The sequence below is a fragment of the Scardinius erythrophthalmus genome (genome assembly GCF_964197995.2).
Source record: "Scardinius erythrophthalmus genome assembly, chromosome: 2".
Lineage (NCBI taxonomy): Eukaryota > Metazoa > Chordata > Actinopteri > Cypriniformes > Leuciscidae > Scardinius > Scardinius erythrophthalmus.
In genome coordinates, this window is record NC_138222.1 from 64391776 (window position 1) to 64410446 (window position 18671).

The 18671-nt window shown below is 40.7% G+C and overlaps 1 protein-coding gene across 1 annotated transcript in view; it reads left to right on the top strand.

Moving 5' to 3' along the window:
* LOC308686981 (interferon-inducible GTPase 5-like) overlaps positions 1-18099 on the top strand; it is a 29392-nt gene extending 11293 nt beyond the window's left edge. Inside the window, exons 2-3 of the mRNA XM_081359139.1 lie at positions 15792-15871; positions 16004-18099. Of these exons, the coding sequence (XP_081215265.1) occupies positions 16007-17167 (1161 nt within the window). The 5' untranslated portion in view covers positions 15792-15871; positions 16004-16006 and the 3' untranslated portion in view covers positions 17168-18099. The remainder of the gene's footprint in view (positions 1-15791; positions 15872-16003) is intronic.
* The last annotated feature ends 572 nt before the right edge of the window (positions 18100-18671 follow it).

Here is an 18671-nt window from a genome sequence, read left to right on the forward strand (position 1 = left end):
CCGAGCGAAACTGATCAAAATGTATATCTACATCTGGGGAGCAATATTTTTTTTCCTAGGATGGTAGGGGAATAGTGGTGCAACGGATCATCATTGATCCGTGATCCATTCGGATCAGTATCTTCGGTTCGGCACACACACGATCCACTGATTGATTTATGAAAAAAAAAGCACTCAACATTTGCTTATATTTGTTGTTCATTTAAACCGTTATGAACCGCAGAGAGCGTGACGCCTCATTCGCACCCCAAGATCTCCAGACTTAACATTGAAATCACTCGCGCCAGACGCTCTATTCGCGTTTGGTGTGAACGCAGCACGAGGGTGAGGGCAAGAGAGAGAAAGAGTGCCTGCGAGTGCGAGAGAGTGAGCGAATGAGAGAGAGGTCTGCGGTCTTGGCCATTAGTTGATTTACTTGTTTTTGTGTAGATAATACATTTTAAAATATGTTTAAACTTAAATAAACTACCTATATAAGTAGTTATGTCTCTTTGTATTCATTTGTCTTGTTATTGACGTAATGCGCGTCATTGACAAAATGCGCAACCAGATGTTCGAATAGTTCGAATATATGCGTTTTTTTAGAGGGAATATTCGTCATTTTTGAGCAATTTTGACAGCCCTATATGACAGTGGAAACACATCAAGCATTGGTCCATGTTTAAAGGAAGGAGATATGCCTTTTTATTTTGCACTTTAACCCTCTGGGGTCTGAGGGTTTTTTGGGGTCCTTGAGATGTTCTGACATGCCCTGACATTTGTGCTTTTTTCAGTTGCTTATAAACATATTAATGGCAAAGGTGTAAATTCACTCTATTTAGCACAAACAGGGCTACCATAATATGTGAACAACTTGCATGTACATGTTTGTATTTTTGAGAGAATAATGTTTATGCATGTTTTTTTTAAAAACAAAAAACGTCTCGGGTTACGTATGTAACCCTCGTTCCCTGAGTAGGGAACGAGACGCTGCATCGATACTCGATACTTTGGGGAATGCCTTCGGCATGAAGCGTCTGAAGTCAACTATGGAACTATTCCAATCTTGATTGGTGCAACGTCACCCGCGACGTCGCATGTGACGGTGATCCGGAAGCTACAAAAGGGTCACAGGAACCAGGAAATGTTAGCTTCTAATTGGTCAAAGCAAGTCGTTCTCAGGGGCGCGAAAAGTGTGGCCGAGGGATGCAGCGTCTCGTTCCCTACTCAGGGAACGAGGGTTACATACGTAACCCGAGACGTTCCCTTTCGTAAAGGGAACTCCCGCTGCATCGATACTCGATACTTTGGGGAACGAATACCCACGCCGCCACACTGAGAGTAAAAACGCCCTGGTATAAAGCCTCTGGTACACTCACGGACGATAGAATGAGTAGAGGGCAGATCCAAACTAGCTTGTCATAAGATTTGGTACAAGAAGGGGAGGTCTGGAGCCGGAGGCTCGACTGACCTCATGGCTGGGAGCCCCAGACAGTAGAAAATATTAGATGAGAGGTGAAGGCAGAAGCGCACCTTATACTTCAAATATGAGTGGTTTTAGATAACCAACTGCACTCTTAATAAAGGGAATAGCTCCTAACCCTTGATGCATAACTAGATGGACTGACTCCTCTCAGCCTGAGTCCTAATGTAGGAACCTCAAAGGCTATGACCTTGACCATCCGACACATGCGATGGAGGATGGAATACCTGAAGAATCTTAACATTGCCTACAAGTACCTCAGTACAGGGCAAAAATAACGTTGAGTGGCTCCCACGCTAGCAAGTAAGAGGGGGCAGCACCACCACTCTTCCAGGGAGTAAGACGAGCAGGAAGCAGACTCAATAGATTCTCCTATATATACTTATATATCTCAAATATATATTGGTATACCTCACCCACAGGACATGATGGGTGCCAGGGATAACCCATCAGCCTGATGCCAATAGGCTGGATGAAAAGGATTCATCCTCCAATCTACAGGAACATGGAGTTTCAGTGGGAACGTCCTTTCGAGAACACCCTTAGAGACTTGCAGAGGGCACTGAGGCCGCCACAGAGGCCCTAAGCATGAACAGGAGATCCCGTTAGAGAGCGGGATGGAACACCAGTACTGAAGCCAGTGGGCAGTAATAAACTGGGTTCAATGCCCTCCCTAACTTAATTGTTTAGTTCCTAGTAGAGTGGGGTTCTAGTATGGATGTCCTGACCACCTCGGTGGAAAGGGCAACCTAATTATGGGTGGGACCCCTCAGGGGCCAGACCCATAGTCTCCATAACTCTGGTCGGGGATGAAATAATATACCATCAGCCTGAGACAGAAGATCTCTCCTAATAGGAATTTTCCATGGAGGACTCTCCAAGAGACTAATAAGGTCCGAAAACCAAATTCGGGCCGGCCAGTACGGAGCTACAAGGAGTAGTCTCACTCCGTACCTCCTGACCCTTTCTAGAACCCCAGGGAGCAGAGCGATCGGGGGAAAAGCATACAGATGTGACCTCAGCCACATCTGTACCGTGGCATCCAAGCCCAAAGGAGCTGGATGTGAGAGAGAGTACCAGAGCGGGCAATGAGAGTTCTCATGAGAAGCGAACAGGTCAACCTCCGCCCGGCCAAACTCTCTCCATATAAGCTCAACCACTTCAGGGTGGAGCCGCATTTCCCCGGGCCTCGGCCCCTGCCTCGACAGGATGTCTGCTCCCATATTTTCAACCCCAGGAATATAAATAGATCTGACAGAGAGAAATTTGTCCTGGGACCAAAGAAGAATTTGATGCGCCAGTCTACAAAGAGGGCGAGATCTCAAACCTCCTTGGCGGTTGATATAAGAGACCACCGACATATTGTCTGTCCTAACAAGAACATGATGGCCTCTGAGGTCTACAAGGAAGTACCTCAGGGCAAAAAAATACAGCCAACATCTCCAAGCGATTAATATACAATGTGAGATGATGGTCCTTCCAAGTACCTCGGGTGTAACGGCCCTCCATAACCGCACCCCAGCCCGTGAGGGACGCATCCGTGGTCAGAGTTTTTCTCTCACATGGTGCTCCCAAAACCGGGCCCTGAGACAGGAACCATGGTTTCTTCCATACGACAAGAGAACGAAGGCATCTGTGCGTAACTCTGATCGTACGAAAAGGGTTTCCCAGAGGAGAAAATCCCTTGTTCCTGAGCCACCACTGCAAGGCCCTCATATGGAGCAGACCAAAGGGTACTACCGTGGAAGCTGCAGCCATAAGACCCAAAACTCTTTGAAAGTGTTTGACAGTGATAGCCTGGCCTAATATACAAGCAGGAGACAATTGTGCCCGCATTGTGACTAAGTCCCACTCTACTCCCAGGGACGTAGTCCTCTGAAGAGGAGTTAAGGAACTTTTCTTCACATTGAGTCTCAACCCCACGCACCTCAGATGGCGCAAAACAACATCTCGATGTTGAATTGCTAGTTATTTTTGACTGAGCCAAAATGAGCCAGTCATCTATAAGATACGGACCCCCTGAAGTCTCAATGGAGCAAGGGCCGTGTCCATACATTTAGTGAAGGTGCGAGGGGATAAGGCTAGGCGGACTGGAAGAGTCCAGAACTGATGCGCTTTTCCCCCCAAAAGCGGATCTCGGAAACTTCCTGTGATGGGGTTAGAAGGGAAAGAGGAGTTAACCCTCTGGGGTCTGAGCTGTTTTCTGGGCCCTGGAGGTGTTCTGACATGCTCTGACATTTCTGGTTATTTCTGTTACTTGTGACATTTTCATGGCTAAAGTCTAATTACACTGTATTCAGCACAAACTCTGCTACAATAATATATCAGCAATATGTTTGTAAAAGTTTGCAGTTTTGAGATAATGACATTTATGCGTGGTTTGTTAAAATACAAAAAAAAATTCTCACTGAAATAAGGCCATGAAACCCCTATTATTATTTCTTCACAAGACTTTTGAAAATTGTATGACATAGCCTAGAATATTTGCTGCAAAACTATGTGAAAATCACCCTGACTGCTCATTCAGAGAAGACAATATTTTTTTATTTTATTTTACGACGCGTTTTGTGTGAATAAGCCTTATGCGAGAGCTCATTAATATGTATGGCTTTTCTCACCTGAGAAAGACAAAGACACTCCCTAATGGCCCTATTAGGAGCTATCAGGGCCCCTATCATTCTGAGCAACCTTGCACAATACTGTAAATGAGGTGATTTAACCCTTTAGAACCTGAAGCTAAAACAGTGTTTTTCACATAATTTGATTTTGTGACTGTAAAATTCTAAAACAATGTGCTATCTTCATGTGCAAGGTGTCATCTTTTTCAGAAAAAGATAAGCTTTCAACAAATTACAGTTATTGACCATTATTGTGTGTGGTGAGTTTGTAAATAGAATTCAAATAGACAAAAATAAAAAAAACGAGAATAAATTTACTGATTTTTATTTAGAAAAAAACTGAAAAAATCCTTAACGAAAGAAACTAACACTTTAAAGTTGAAAAATGAACTATACTACATATATACAAGTCTTTTTTGTGACATTGGGTTGCACAGTTTTCATTTTGGACACTTTTTTTCATACACGCACACATACAAATGCACGCATTCATAGGCACGCACACATACACATGCACGCACTACATGCTTAGATACGTGAAAGAGTAACAGCCATCCGCCACCCAAATTTCATTAAAAATCACCCCAATCCCCTCTTCTGCTGTCACCATGTATTTGTTTGTTTCTTTTATTATTTTATGCAATCCAAAACACTCTAATCTGCCGCGCGTCGTATCACACATGCACGCACTACATGCTTAGATACGTGAAAGAGTAACGGCCATCCGCCTCCCAAATTTCATAAAAAATCATCCCAATCCCCTCTTCTGCTGTCTAACACTTATTTCGCCATGTATTTGTTTGTTTCTTTTATTATTTTATGCAATCCAAAACACTCAAACCTGCCGCGCGTCGTATCTCTCTGTTCAAATCCTTCCATCCCGCGCTGCTGTCATTTGTAGACGGAAACCATGGCATTACCGTAATAAGCCATATATTGGCGAAAAGCGCATGATGTCTACTTTCAGGAACTATTTAAATTATTTTGATAGTGCAAACGGTTGAAGAGTTACAGTGACATGAATACAGCTTGGTTGGCTGTGTCGTCGACGACACATCCGGTTTTAAAGGGTTAAAAAAGAATGGCTTTTAAATTGTTTAGATTTATTTACACAACATAATGCAAATATACACAACAAAATGGCAAAAAAGCACTTATTGAAAGACAGACCTTTGTGCCATTCCTAAAAACATTGTACATACCTTTCATTTTCAAGGTGTTTGATTTTCACTTTACCATGTTCATGTTCCAGAGACTCATGTGAATGTTGAAGTCGGCAGGACTCAGTGGCATCTGGACCCTGAAAAAAAAGTGAACATACTGATATCAAGAGAAAGGCCTGCACGATTTTGGAAATAAATATTAGATTTTTCTGGTTAAAATTGCTTTTTAAAATTCACAAAATACACACACACACACACACACACACACACACACACACACACACACACACACGTTTATATAATATAATGAAGACCAGGTTTGTTGTGCCTTGTAGGCATAAGCTATGCGCAGTGCTGGGTAAAATAATAATAACAATAGATAGCAGTATAAATCTTCCAAAATATTTCAGTAACAACCAAGCTAGAGAAAAATATATTGATTATCATGTTACTTCAAATGTTTCGATTCGTTATGAAATGAGATAATAGTAAAAACATGAAGCCGTTTGGTGTTTTGCTTTTCAAATTTTCAAATGATACATTCAAACGCGATCGCGCTGCAAAATCTGATACATTCAAATGCGATCGCGCTGCAAAATCTGATACATTCAAACGCGATCGAGCTCAAATATAAAACATTATGTTTACCATACATATCTACGTTTGACCAGATATCCACAAACACAGTAGGCCTAACAGTAAACACGGGTCTAAATATTATAATATTCCCCATATATCTAGCAACAGTTCAACTGCAATGTGACATTTATGCAACAATAACAAACTAATATGGAAAAATTTCTTACCTTAAATCTTTCTTGTCTTCAAATCGCGTTATTCTTCTTCTGAGGTAGCCTAAATCCAATGTAAGCTCTGGCGCGTCTTTCAAACTCGACGAAAAGTGAAGTGAAGTGTTTTGGTGTTTTGTTGTTGAGGTAACGAGCGCATTCCCGTTCCATGTGGATATTTGCATGTGAATCTCTTTTGCGCGAGTAGGCGTGGCCAAATTATCTTTAATGAGCAAGCGTTTGAGAAGCTGGACATCTTGTTGGTTTTATACAAATTACTTAAACAGAAAATATTTGTTTTCGTTTCGAACCCGATCATTTAAAAGTACACACTTAAATGTTTATAAAGGTATATGGCTCATAAATGTGTGACAAGTATTCGCTGAGTTTTGTTTCAGTTTATAGACGTGCTCAAGAAAAAAAAGTTCACCGCGACGGAGAGGCAGAACGCACACACCCTGTATATTTTCTTTATTTTACAAAAGCACAATGTTTTGATTTGATTGTAAGTGGACACATACAAAAGTAGAAATATCACAGATCATTTTTATATTTTTCTTTTTTCTGTATGACCATAAATGACGGAGTAATTTAAGTTTATAGTGCTACAATGTGGAGAAAATCCAGCAAAACGCGCCGGCGCGTTTGCCGACCTCAGAGGGTTAAGGAGCTTGTGGATCTATCAAGACAGACCAGTCCTCGGAGCTGGTCTGACTGACAGTCGGTAACTTGAATCTGAACCCCCTCGGAGGTTGATCCAGTACCCTGAGATCCAAAATAAGGCCTAACTCCCCCCCTCATAGGAACTATGAAGTGCCAGCTGTAGAACCCAGGCTCCCGTAAACCAAGGAAGAGCCCACTTTGAGGTTTCCTGTGTTAAGAGGGACTAGACTTCCTGTTCCAAAAACCGACCCTGCTCGGGGCTGGCCGACATGTGAACCACCCTTAGTAGATAATATTTGTATTAGCTCCACTGTAAGCAGGACCCCCTAGGCTATATTTTGAAGACCCCTCGGGGTGTCTAAATATGCCATTATGGGGACCAGTCCCTCGAGACTGGCCTCGGCTATAAATTTCCAAATGGCTTCGGTGACCTGAAGCAGCTAACTGGCAGGAACTAACCGAAATATGCTCTCTACAGACCTCCTGAGAGGCGGCGAACTCGACAGTGCCGCAACGTCTTCGGGCAGATACTGCGATTTGTGTTCGCTGGAAGCCGATGTGTCCCGAAGCGCCATCGGCGGCGGGAAGCGAACATCGATTTCCTAAGGGCTGCATAAGGGGGCGAGACTCCTGTACTCGCTCTCCTGGGGGAACGCCCAAAAGGGTCTGCGTGTTACGACAAGACCTCTTAGTTGAAGCCGTCTTAGCCCGAGAGACAGTCCTCAGACCTGTCTTCGGTATGGAGAGCTTCGTGCAAGAATGTTTCCTCTGGCCCCAAGCCTTATACGGGGGGGGACAAGAGGGAACCCTCTCAAAATATGAGGAGCTGGCGGCTGTCCCATGAGGCTACCCCCTGGCAGCAACCCCATGAGACCTGGACTGACAACTGGGGATAGCTGATTGTCGCTCTGTCTCCTGAAGCCTCTCGACAACGGTTCTTGCCGCGTCACCAAAGAGGCCAGAAGGTGAAAGTGGAGCATCGAGAAGGAAAGCCCTGTCTTTCTCCCCAATCCACAAGCGATTAAGCCATAAATGTCTCTCTGAGACGACTAGTGCTGCCATAGAACGGCCAATAGCACGGGCCGTCTCTTTAATAATACGGAGAGATAAGTCAGCTACTCTACGAAATTCAGTAATATAGAGTGAGACCTCCCAGTTATAGTCCACCTGCTTGAGGAGGTCAGCCGGGTATGCCTGTAATAACCCCATCGTGTGTGGGCATGCACCAGCTCGACCACCGCCATATATATATGCTTTCCCTAACAAATTCGATGTACGAGATTTGGAGGGAAGTGTCTGAGCTATCAGGGGTGACGCAATGTCGGGGAGAAAATATTTCGCAAAATATTCCTCAACCCGAGCCATCACCTAATAACCATTTTCATTAGATTCCCTAATGGATGAGTAAATATATACATGGGGGAAAGTAATTGAGATGAAAATGGATTTTTCCACGATCTTGATACCTCAGTATGGAGATCAGTGAAAAAGGGAAGGCTCTGACACGGAGATTGTGACTGGGTCTGCAGGAAGCGCTCATTCATTTTATTTTTCTTAGTCGCTTCTTGCTTATTATATGGCCATTTAACATTTAATTTAACCACTGCCCTGATTACAACCTCCAGCAACTCCTCACTAGCGGGAATATGGGGTGGCGAATCCCCATATCCACGTGATTCAGTGTTAATAGATAATATCCAACTCCTCGGAGCCAGATAAATCAAACGCTGTGTCTTTAACACGGTCGGAAGAAGCCGCAGCGCGGGCTTCCGAACCGTGCGCGAGACCAGTGGAGCTGGTTAATAAACACTGAGAAAGGGTCGCAACCGTCTCAGTATCATATGCCAGCCCCACGTGCGAATCACATGCATACAAGCGGCGCGCTGCCTCAACAGACGCGGGACCTGATGCACTGGAAACGCGAGCCTGATCTAATTGATCGAACAGGCTCAAACGGGAGCGGAGCTTTTTCATTGAAAACAGTTTGCACAGACAGCGCCCTCGAGCACCGCCCGTGCATGCTCCACTCCCAGACAAACTACACAAAGCGTGTGTGTGTCATCCTCGCTTAAATAACGTGGGCAAGGGGACGCACACTGCCTGAATAGCTTCTCTTTTTTCGCCATAAATAATACTCTTTTTCACGGGACAAACAACACCAAATAGAACAGACAAGATGACATAGAGCGCTTGCTGAAGACCAGAAGCTAACATTTCCTGGTTCCTGTGACCCTTTTGTAGCTTCCGGATCACCGTCACATGCGACGTCGCGGGTGATGTTGCACCAATCAAGATTGGAATAGTTCCATAGTTGACTTCAGACGCTTCATGCCGAAGGCATTCCCCAAAGTATCGAGTATCGATGCAGCGGGAGTTCCCTTTACGAAAGGGAACTAAAGTTTCTGAAATAAGGCCATAAAACACATTCTAAATATATGTAAATAAGACTTTTGACTAATGGATGTCGTTGCCTAGAATTTTTTCTTCAAAATTATGTGAAAATCATCCTGCCTAATCATTCACATAACACAATACATTGATTTAAATCTTGTAAAACACTTTTTGTTTGGAAAGGCCATATGCGGGTGGGCGTGATTCACACCTGCAGAGTCAATGGGGCCCGCATAATGAGGCTGCATACTGTACGTAATGAGCCTTTCATTCAGGTGTGTGACTGAGCCACAAGAATGCAAGGACAATATTTAACTGGTTTGTTGTTTTTTCCACAAATTTTGCTTGCAAATTGTACAATATCCAAGGTAAACATTTCTAGTAATTGTGCAGTTAATTGTTCTCATACTGTATTTTCAGATTTGGAATATATTCTCTTTCCAAATGTGTCACTAATAAAGCTTAATAAAATTATTTAAAGAGAAGGCTTATAATGACCTTTTTAAGATTTTGTTTACATCTATCACAGCATCGTAAAGTACATATGTCTGAAAGTGAACTCGCGGTGTGTGTTATCCAGCTGATGTGGGCGTTTCACAGGTTTGTTTGGATCGGCTCATATTTGTTAATGAAAAAATTACTAAAATTAAGATATAATTGATACAAAACGAAATTCGAAAGTCTTTCAGTGCTTTTTTTAGAGCGCTCGCGTCCTAAAAAATGGAGAACTGTCACGTAATATTGTTTTTTCCTCATAAATGCGAACACGAAAAATAAAAGACAAAAGACTTTTAAGTAAAACTTACTCCGAAATTGTGTTCTCGGCGGAATTCGCTCTTCAATATTCTGCCGTTTGTCGTCTGAGTTACAATCTTTCTCTGAGTAAAAGGTGCATTCTTCCTCGCTGTCCAGAATCATCTGAAGGGCGTCTTTATTACCAGAGAAGCGTTTCATATTTAAAACGCGATGAACTATCAGTAAGTCTAATGAAGAAACTGTGTTTTTATGGCATTGAACGAGGGGCGTATGCGATGCATACTAGATCACCTAACTATTTACATGTGAATCGCGTCGGGGGCGGGGCAGCCTCAGCACATTATAGAGATAATGAGGCAGAAGGAAAAACGGTACCTCTCCTTGCTTTCAAACGGATTACATGAGTTGAAAACATTTGTTTTTTATATAAATTACTTCATTTAAAAGAAGAGATTTCAAGCTTCATAAAGACATCTCACGTGCCTGTGTGAGAAGTATTCGCTGAGTTATGATTCATTTTCGGACGCGTTTCAGAATGGACTACACGGACAGAGAGAAGGCAGAACTCGCTTCGTGTTTATTTTTCTTTATTTGGCGAAAAGCACAACACTTTGTTTTTATTGTGAGTATACACAAAAATAATACACACTTAACAGGAGAGATTGATGTATAACACAAGCATATAAGATAAAAATTAATATTTTTATTTTATTATTTTTTTGCACTCATACGGAAAAAATCGAGCCTATCGCGCCGGCGCGATAGCCGACCTCTAAGTTGTTTTTCATTAATTATGTTAAAAAGAAGATATTACGGTATGCCTTGTGCACTTTAAGTTGATTTTATATATTTTAATTTAATAATTTAAAAGTGTTAATAAAAAAAAAAAAAAAAAAAAGGTTTATTGCTGATCCGAAAAATTATCCGATCCGTGAGTTTTTTGATCCGTTGCACCCCTATAGGGGAACACTCATAAATGGTATTAACCCCAGTGATGGGTAGGTTTAGGGATGCGGTTGGGGTAGGTCATATTAATTATATATAGTAATGTAACGTAAGTCAACGGCGTTGATAAACACGCTGAAAAGTGATTATGCGTGTTGATAACACGCCAAAAATGGAAATACGATTTGGCGTGTCATACATACGCCATTTCTATACTTATACTTACTATACTTATACTTTATACTTTATTGTCCCCTGGGGGAAATTTGTTGTGGACTCAAAAGTGCTTAGTGCCATTGCTGCCTTTACAAACAATAAATACACATAGGAAATAGAAATAATACACAACAACATACATACACAAATATAAATAGCTAAAGTTAACATTAATAAAAAGTACAGCACACAAGATTATTGCACATACCTCAGGCCTATCACATACAAATCATCACACAACTTCTAATTTAGATTTTGATTTAAAATTTTGGTGGAAACTGGTACGAAGGAGTATTTAAACCGGTTCAATCTAGTTTTTGGTATTCTGTACCTTCTACCAGACGGCAAGAGTTCATATTCTTTTCGAAGAATGTGGGACGGGTCCGACAAAACTCTCTGCGCCTGTTTAAGTACAGACTGCTCATAAATGGACTGAAGGGAGAGCTTTTCAGTCCTCCCCATCACCTTCATAGCAGTCTGTACCAGGCGCTGCAACTTTGATTTTGACTGTGTGGAGAGATTGCCGAACCACGCTGTCATCCCATACCTGATGACACTTTCTATCACTGCCTGATAAAATAAAAACATAATATTCTGACTGACACCAAACACCCTTAGTCTACGTAAAAAATACAGTCTCTGCTGTAAACGGGAACAAACATAATCTACATGGTCACTCCAGCTTAAGCGGTTATCCAGGTGGATACCCAGATACCTATATGAAGTGACCTGTTTTATATCCTCTCTATGAATGGTCAAAGGGGTATGATCCCCCACCGACCGAGGGTCAAACACCATCTCCTCTGTTTTTTTTGTGTTGATTGTAAGATAGTTTTTGTCACACCACAAAACAAATTTATTAACTTCCATACAGTACAGCGATGGATCTGAGTTCTGGTCAAGCAGACTAAGAATGGCAGTGTCATCAGAAAATTTAAAAAACAAGTTGCCCGGGAGACTATTGGTGCAGTCGTTAGTATAAAGGGTGAACAGGACGGGTGAACTTACACAACCCTGAGGCGCGCCTGTACTGATGCGTTTTGATTCTGAAAGCGAGTTGTTAATCCTAACAGTTTGAGTTCTCTCTGTTAAAAAAGAATAAAACCATTTAATAATAAAAGAGTTAACATTCATCTGACTCATTTTCTGTAAAAGCAGATGAGGCTGTAATGTGTTAAAAGCAGAGCTAAAATCAATGAACAAAAGGCGTACATAAGCTTTAGGATCCTCCAGGTGTTTAAGAGTTAGGTGGGTGATGCTATTAATTGCATCATCAGTACTCCTCCCCTGCCTATACGCAAACTGTAGTGGATCTAGTTCTGTGTTGACTTCAGCTTTCAGTAAGGATACCATGTATTTTTCAAAACATTTCATGACAACGGACGTTAACGCCACCGGTCTATAGTCGTTGTTTTCTGTAGGACAGGGTTTCTTAGGAATGGGAACAATGATGGATTTTTTCCAGAGGGCAGGGACCAGATTGGAATCTACAGACCTCTGAAACACAGGGCACCATGCAGGGGTTAACTCTGCAGCGAAAGTTTTAAGGAGGAAAGCAGAGATGCCATCCGGGCCTGCAGATTTTTTTTTACATACATGGCTAAAGATTGACTGAATTATGAGGGGATCAATAACTATTCTAGAACACAGATCACTTGTTAATGACTGTAATACATTATTGCATTCCAATGAAAAATCATGTGTATCAAACCTCAAAAAGAAATCATTCAGTTCATCTGCTTTACTCTGCTCATCATATGTTGTGAGGCCCTTTTTATGTGTTATCATATTTGTTGCAGATTTCATGGAAACCCAAAGTTTTTTAGAGTCCATAGAGGCAAAGTTCTGTTCTATGACATCTTTATGTTTCCGTCTTGCATCCCTTAATAACTTATTAAGCTCCTTTTGAACTGATTTCACCCCCATCTTATCATGATTCCTAAAAGCCATTTTTTTCCGGTTAATACAGATTTTTAACTCTCTGGTTATGTATGGCTTATTGTTAGGATAGATTGTAATAACCTTCTTAGAGGCCACACAATCCTTACAGAATTTAATATAATCCGTGATAGTGTCAGTGGCCTCGTCAATACACAGATCATGAAAAATGTCCCAGTCAGTACAGAGAAATGAGCCCTTCAATGTCTCAATACTGTCATTCGACCATACAGTCACTGTCTTGGTTACAGGTTTGCTGCTCTTCAAAACAGTCTTGTATATAGGTATAAGATGGAGTGCATTATGGTCAGAGTTTGACAAAGGGGGCTTTGGACTGGCCCTGTATGCATGTTTTATATTACCGTAACATTTGTCCAACACTCTGTTGTCTCGGGTGCCGCACTTGACGTATTGTTCGAATCCAGGAAGCGAAAATTCCAATTTGCAGTGATTGAAGTCTCCAAGAATGAAGACAGGGGCTCCCGGCGTGCGTTGCAGTTGGTGGTGAACACAGTCTGCGACTCGAGCTGCAGCTCGGGCCGCATTCCCGCTGGGTGGCACATACACTGAGCAAATTATAATATTGCCGAACTCCCTCGGGAGGTAAAAGGGTCTTAAAGAGATACACAGCAGTTCAATATCAGGGCAGCAAACAGTCTCTCTCACAGAATAATTCCTGCACCAGCTGTCACTCACAAACACACAGATACCTCCTCCTCGGCTTTTCCCCGAAGTTTTTTCCCTGTCTGCACGGACTAGGGAGAAACCCTCCAGCTCGATCAAGGAATTGGGGATGTCTTCGTGTAGCCAAGTCTCAGTAAATACCAGCAAGCCCGCCTCACGGTATTCAAAACATACTCTCATGTTGATACGAAGCTCCTCCATTTTGTTTTTTAGAGAGCGAACGTTGCTCAAGATCATACCGGGCAGCGGAGGTCTACTGCCTCTCCGGCGGAGACGCTGTCGGGTCCCCCCACGCCGGCCTCTCTTCCGTAGTTTCCCGCGAAACGGCAGGATTTTAAATTCCTCCGGCAGGTTGAGTAAATCCGCGGGCGGCGATGTTGTTCTCGGGTAACGGAGAGACAGCAGCATGTCTCTGGAGTAGATGACTGGTAATCCACCCATCGATTGTGGAAAAGTTTGGCACATCCTTAAAAACTGCCAGACAATCAGTACAAGTAATAGTCCTTGTGCATATAACGCCATAGTGCTCGTCTAAAATACGTAAAGCAAAAATAAAAACAGCAGCAGCAGCAGCACGCGAGTCCGGGTCGCCAGCAGAGCAGCGCCACCGGAAGTTTTTGCAGATGATGTTGCTCTCATTTCATGAGATCAGTCTGGGCAAATTAACTAATAATCTGGTAACAAGATGTGCAGGGTTATACAATCAACTGGAGAGCACATGGCAAAAGGAAACACAGGACAAGCCATGTGCTCACACCAACTAGACAAAAACAAGCACATGCCCAGTAAAAAAAAATCACAAGCCATGTGCTCGCACAAAACCAGACATGAACACCCAGCAAATGAGAACTCATAAGCATATGAAAACATGAAAGCACACAGCCAGTGTAAATCACAAGACAAATCAGGACATGAAAGCATGTGGCTGGTGTAAACTCAAACTGCTACACAGAACACAAAAACTCACGACGCATGCTCACAAGGCAGAACAGAGCGCAAGAGAACGAGTGTAAGCTCACCCTGTGCGCTCACAACAGAATACAAACACACGGAGCATGAGTGTCTGAATCCCAACACAGAACCGAAACCAAACTAGACCGAAGTGCCGGATGTAACAAGGCATAGTACAGACGAGAGCGCATGGCTCGAAACCGCGAGCTCAGACAAAGACAAGAAAATACAGGAGTGTTCCATAAAACCCAGAAATAAACTAGACAGAAGTGACAGAACGCTGACAGTTTTTAGCCCGTATTTAAACCTGTTAGAAAGATGCTGACCACAGAGTAAATGTTCTTGTGTTATTCTCCTGACATGTTATTTTCATGGGAGATATATTTATATACGCCTAGGATACAAATTGTAAAAAAGAAAAAAGAAAAAGAAAACATTACATTTAAATGGTATAATAATAACAATCAATAAATACTTTATTTAAAATATTAAGAATGCATTTTCTTTTACATAATGTGTAACTAATGTTACAAAAACAAATTTTTTATTAGACGTGCTAGTTTGGACCCTATAGGCTACTGTAAACCTTTAACATAGGCTATATACTTTTTTAGTATTTTTATTTTTATTATTATAAATTTTTTATTTATAAGAACCAAGTGTGTGCCAGTGCTTTTTCACCGCCAGCGCCAGATCAGGTCCGCTTCTTCACAGTGACACTCAATTAAATGAGTGAAAACTTGTACAGACAAGCTGTGAGGAATTCAAGCTATGTAGTTTTAAAAACTACAATACATTTTTAACTACTTAAAAAATATATAGATTAAATATGTAAAAGCCTACATACATCATAATCGTAGATTTATCTTTATCTTTACATTTATCTTTAACAAATAAGTTAAGTAAATAAGTTAAGATCAACAAAAACTCCCTGGACAAACTTAAGAAGGCATTTTTACATTTGGGGTGTTACAGTACACAAGTTACAGAAATCCAATATATGTTTCGAAAAAGTTTGAGTTACGTTGAAAATGCATCTTAATAACACCTTATCACCAAATAATATATGACAAATATAAAACAATTTTCATGATATAAAATAAAAAAAATCAGAACTACTTTTGACCTCTGTGATTTTCTTTTGACTTTGTACAGTAGTTACATTTGTTGTTATTTTGTTTCATATTGGTTCATAAATGTGTCATATTGGTTTCAGATGCAGATTTTGTCCTTAAAAAAAGTAACTGAAGACAGACACACTATAAACAGGTCTACTGCTGGAACCAAGAAATTAAGGTAATTAGATTTCATTGTTGTAAGTTAGATTAAACTAAATTATATGATCTAAATAAGTATTATGTCACTAATTCTGAGCAAGTGTTAAATTAATGTATACATTCAATTAATTAATATACATTTGCTGTTTAGATCATGGCAACTCAAGACTCTGCTGTTGCTGAGGCAGTAAAGGCATCAGGCGAGTCCACCCTGGAAAAAGCTACAGCAAAAGCTAAAGAAACAGTTGATCAGATGTTAAATGTCTCACTTAGCATCGCCGTGACTGGAAAGACAGGATCTGGGAAATCCTCCTTTGTAAATGCACTTAGAGGGATAAGTGAAGATGATGAGGGAGCAGCACCTACTGGAGTTACGGAAACTACAATGGAAGCCACCATGTATGAACATCCTGCAATGCCAAATGTGAAGATCTGGGACCTGCCTGGAATAGGATCACCAAACTTCAAAGCAGATAAATACCTTAAAGATGTCAAATTTAAGGACTATGATTTCTTCATTATCCTTAACTCAGAAAGGTTCACACAGTTTGACATCATGCTGGCTAAAGAAATAAAAAAGCAGAAGAAAAACTTTTACTTTGCTCGTTCCAAGATTGACAATGACATCAGAGCAGAGGAAAGTAAAAAGGGATTTGATGAGCAGAAAGTTCTTTCCGAAATAAGAAAGGACTGTCAAAAAAACCTAAAAGAAATGGGAGAACCTAAAATCTTCTTGATATCATCTCATAACTTGGAGAAATACGATTTTGAAATACTTCAAAACACTCTCGAAGAAGAGCTTCCGGCCCATAAGAGATCTGCTCTTCTACAAGCCTGGCCAGTGTGCTCCGCAGCTTCTCTCGAGAAGAAGATCAAATTCTTCGAACGCATGATCTGGGCTGCATCTCTTGCCTCTGGTGGTATAGCAGTGGTCCCTGTGCCTGGTCTTTCAGTAGCATGTGATGCAGCTATAGTGTTGGGTTTCCTCTTAAGGTGCTACTATTCATTTGGTTTGGATGACAGATCACTGTCAAGGCTTTCAGAAAGAGTGAACAAGCCCCACCTGAAATATATGGCCAAATCAAAGTTAGTTGCTGCCATCAAAGAAAAAGCTGTGACCAGAGTTTCTGTTTCTGCTTCACTCGCTACCGTTGCTACTGTTGAATATTTATTTAGTCTCCTTCCAGGTGTGGGTAGTGCTGTTGCAGCAGGAATATCCTTCATGACGACTCAGTACCTCTTGAGAGAAGGATTGAAAGATCTGGCAGAAACTGCTCGAAATATCAGAAAAGAAGCTGGGCTGAATACAGCCTAAAACTACAAGCTCCTTGAACATAATTAATCCTAAGAATGTATGTGGTCCTAGTTTGTTCTCTTCATTGATTTATGTCCAATAAAGCATGAATTGTTTTATATTAGACTGTGTGGGGGTTTAGCAAAGAGAATACCACTCTTCATAATATTAAAACAACCTATGCTAATGTACATGTAAACTATACACTGGAATATATGATAACGTTAAATAGTTGAATTTTTCACTTTTAATTTTTCCATTGCGTGTTTTTTCCATTACTTTTTTTCCCAGTCATTTATAATGTCTCATTTATCATAGGAAAAAATAAATGTTTTATGTACTTTCAATTGAAATCTGGATTCTTTTCCACATTTAATCATGTACTAATGTCTCATACATAAAATAAAAAAAATGTGTTTCTATAATTTTTTTGTGATAACTTTTTATGCAGTTCAACTACTCCCAATATTTTTATAATAACAATAATAAAACATATTGTATACATATTTTATAATAGGGCAGAGGGGGATTACAAATTAATTTAAAAATGAATAAATTAATTTCCAGAAATTAAGAAAAGACAGATAATGTTCCTAATAGTTAATCTTAACGTTTTGTATTCAAACAATGATGAAATATTTTATTTATCCAATAGAAAACAATTGTAGAACTAGTTTGAACACTATAAAAGCCAGATGTGTTTGAGGCCTCAATGGCATGTGATTACAAAGGTCAAGAGTATCTGAGAAGTTTGCGTGGCCACTGCACAGTTTTTGCTTAGTCAGTGATTTTTCCAGTAAATAACCCTAAAAATGCAAAGTATACTTGCAGCCAGACTAATTATCATTATACTTCAAGAGTGTTAATGATTAGTTAACTTGAAGTGTGCTTTTTTGAAACAACTATTTTTGTACTAAGTATATTTTAGTTGTAATAAAATTGTAGTAAAGCATACCTTTGTGTATTTAGTGAACTAAATTGGAACAATTTCAAGTATACTAAAAGTATATGCCTGTGTAGAGACTAATTACATGCTTGATTAGTGATAGTTTTGGCGTTATTGCCTTTTATTGGAATAGGACAGTAGCTAGACAGGAAAGTGAGGTGTGAGAGAGAGAGACGGGATCAGGAAAGATCCTCGAACTCGGGTCTCCCGCAGCACATCAGCGCACTTGCCCATTAGGCTATCGTGGAGTGATAAATATGAGTATAAACTATAGGCTCATTAATACCTTTGGCTTATTCCAAAACTACTAAATGCATACTTTGTCTTCAATAACAAATGTACATTATTAGACAAATAAAACTTAGCTATACTTTGTACAAAATATATTGTATAATGCATTTTGAAAGTAAACTTAAAGGATGCTGAAGAAGAACTCAAACAAACCAACTCCTAAGTGAAGGAGAACAGCAGGAAGGTGTCTGATTATCAATCCAGGATCTCTGATATTCAGAATAACATTTATAAGACCAATAATGTGCTGTCTAACATTCAGAAGGACATTAAAGAGGTGAAGCAGCA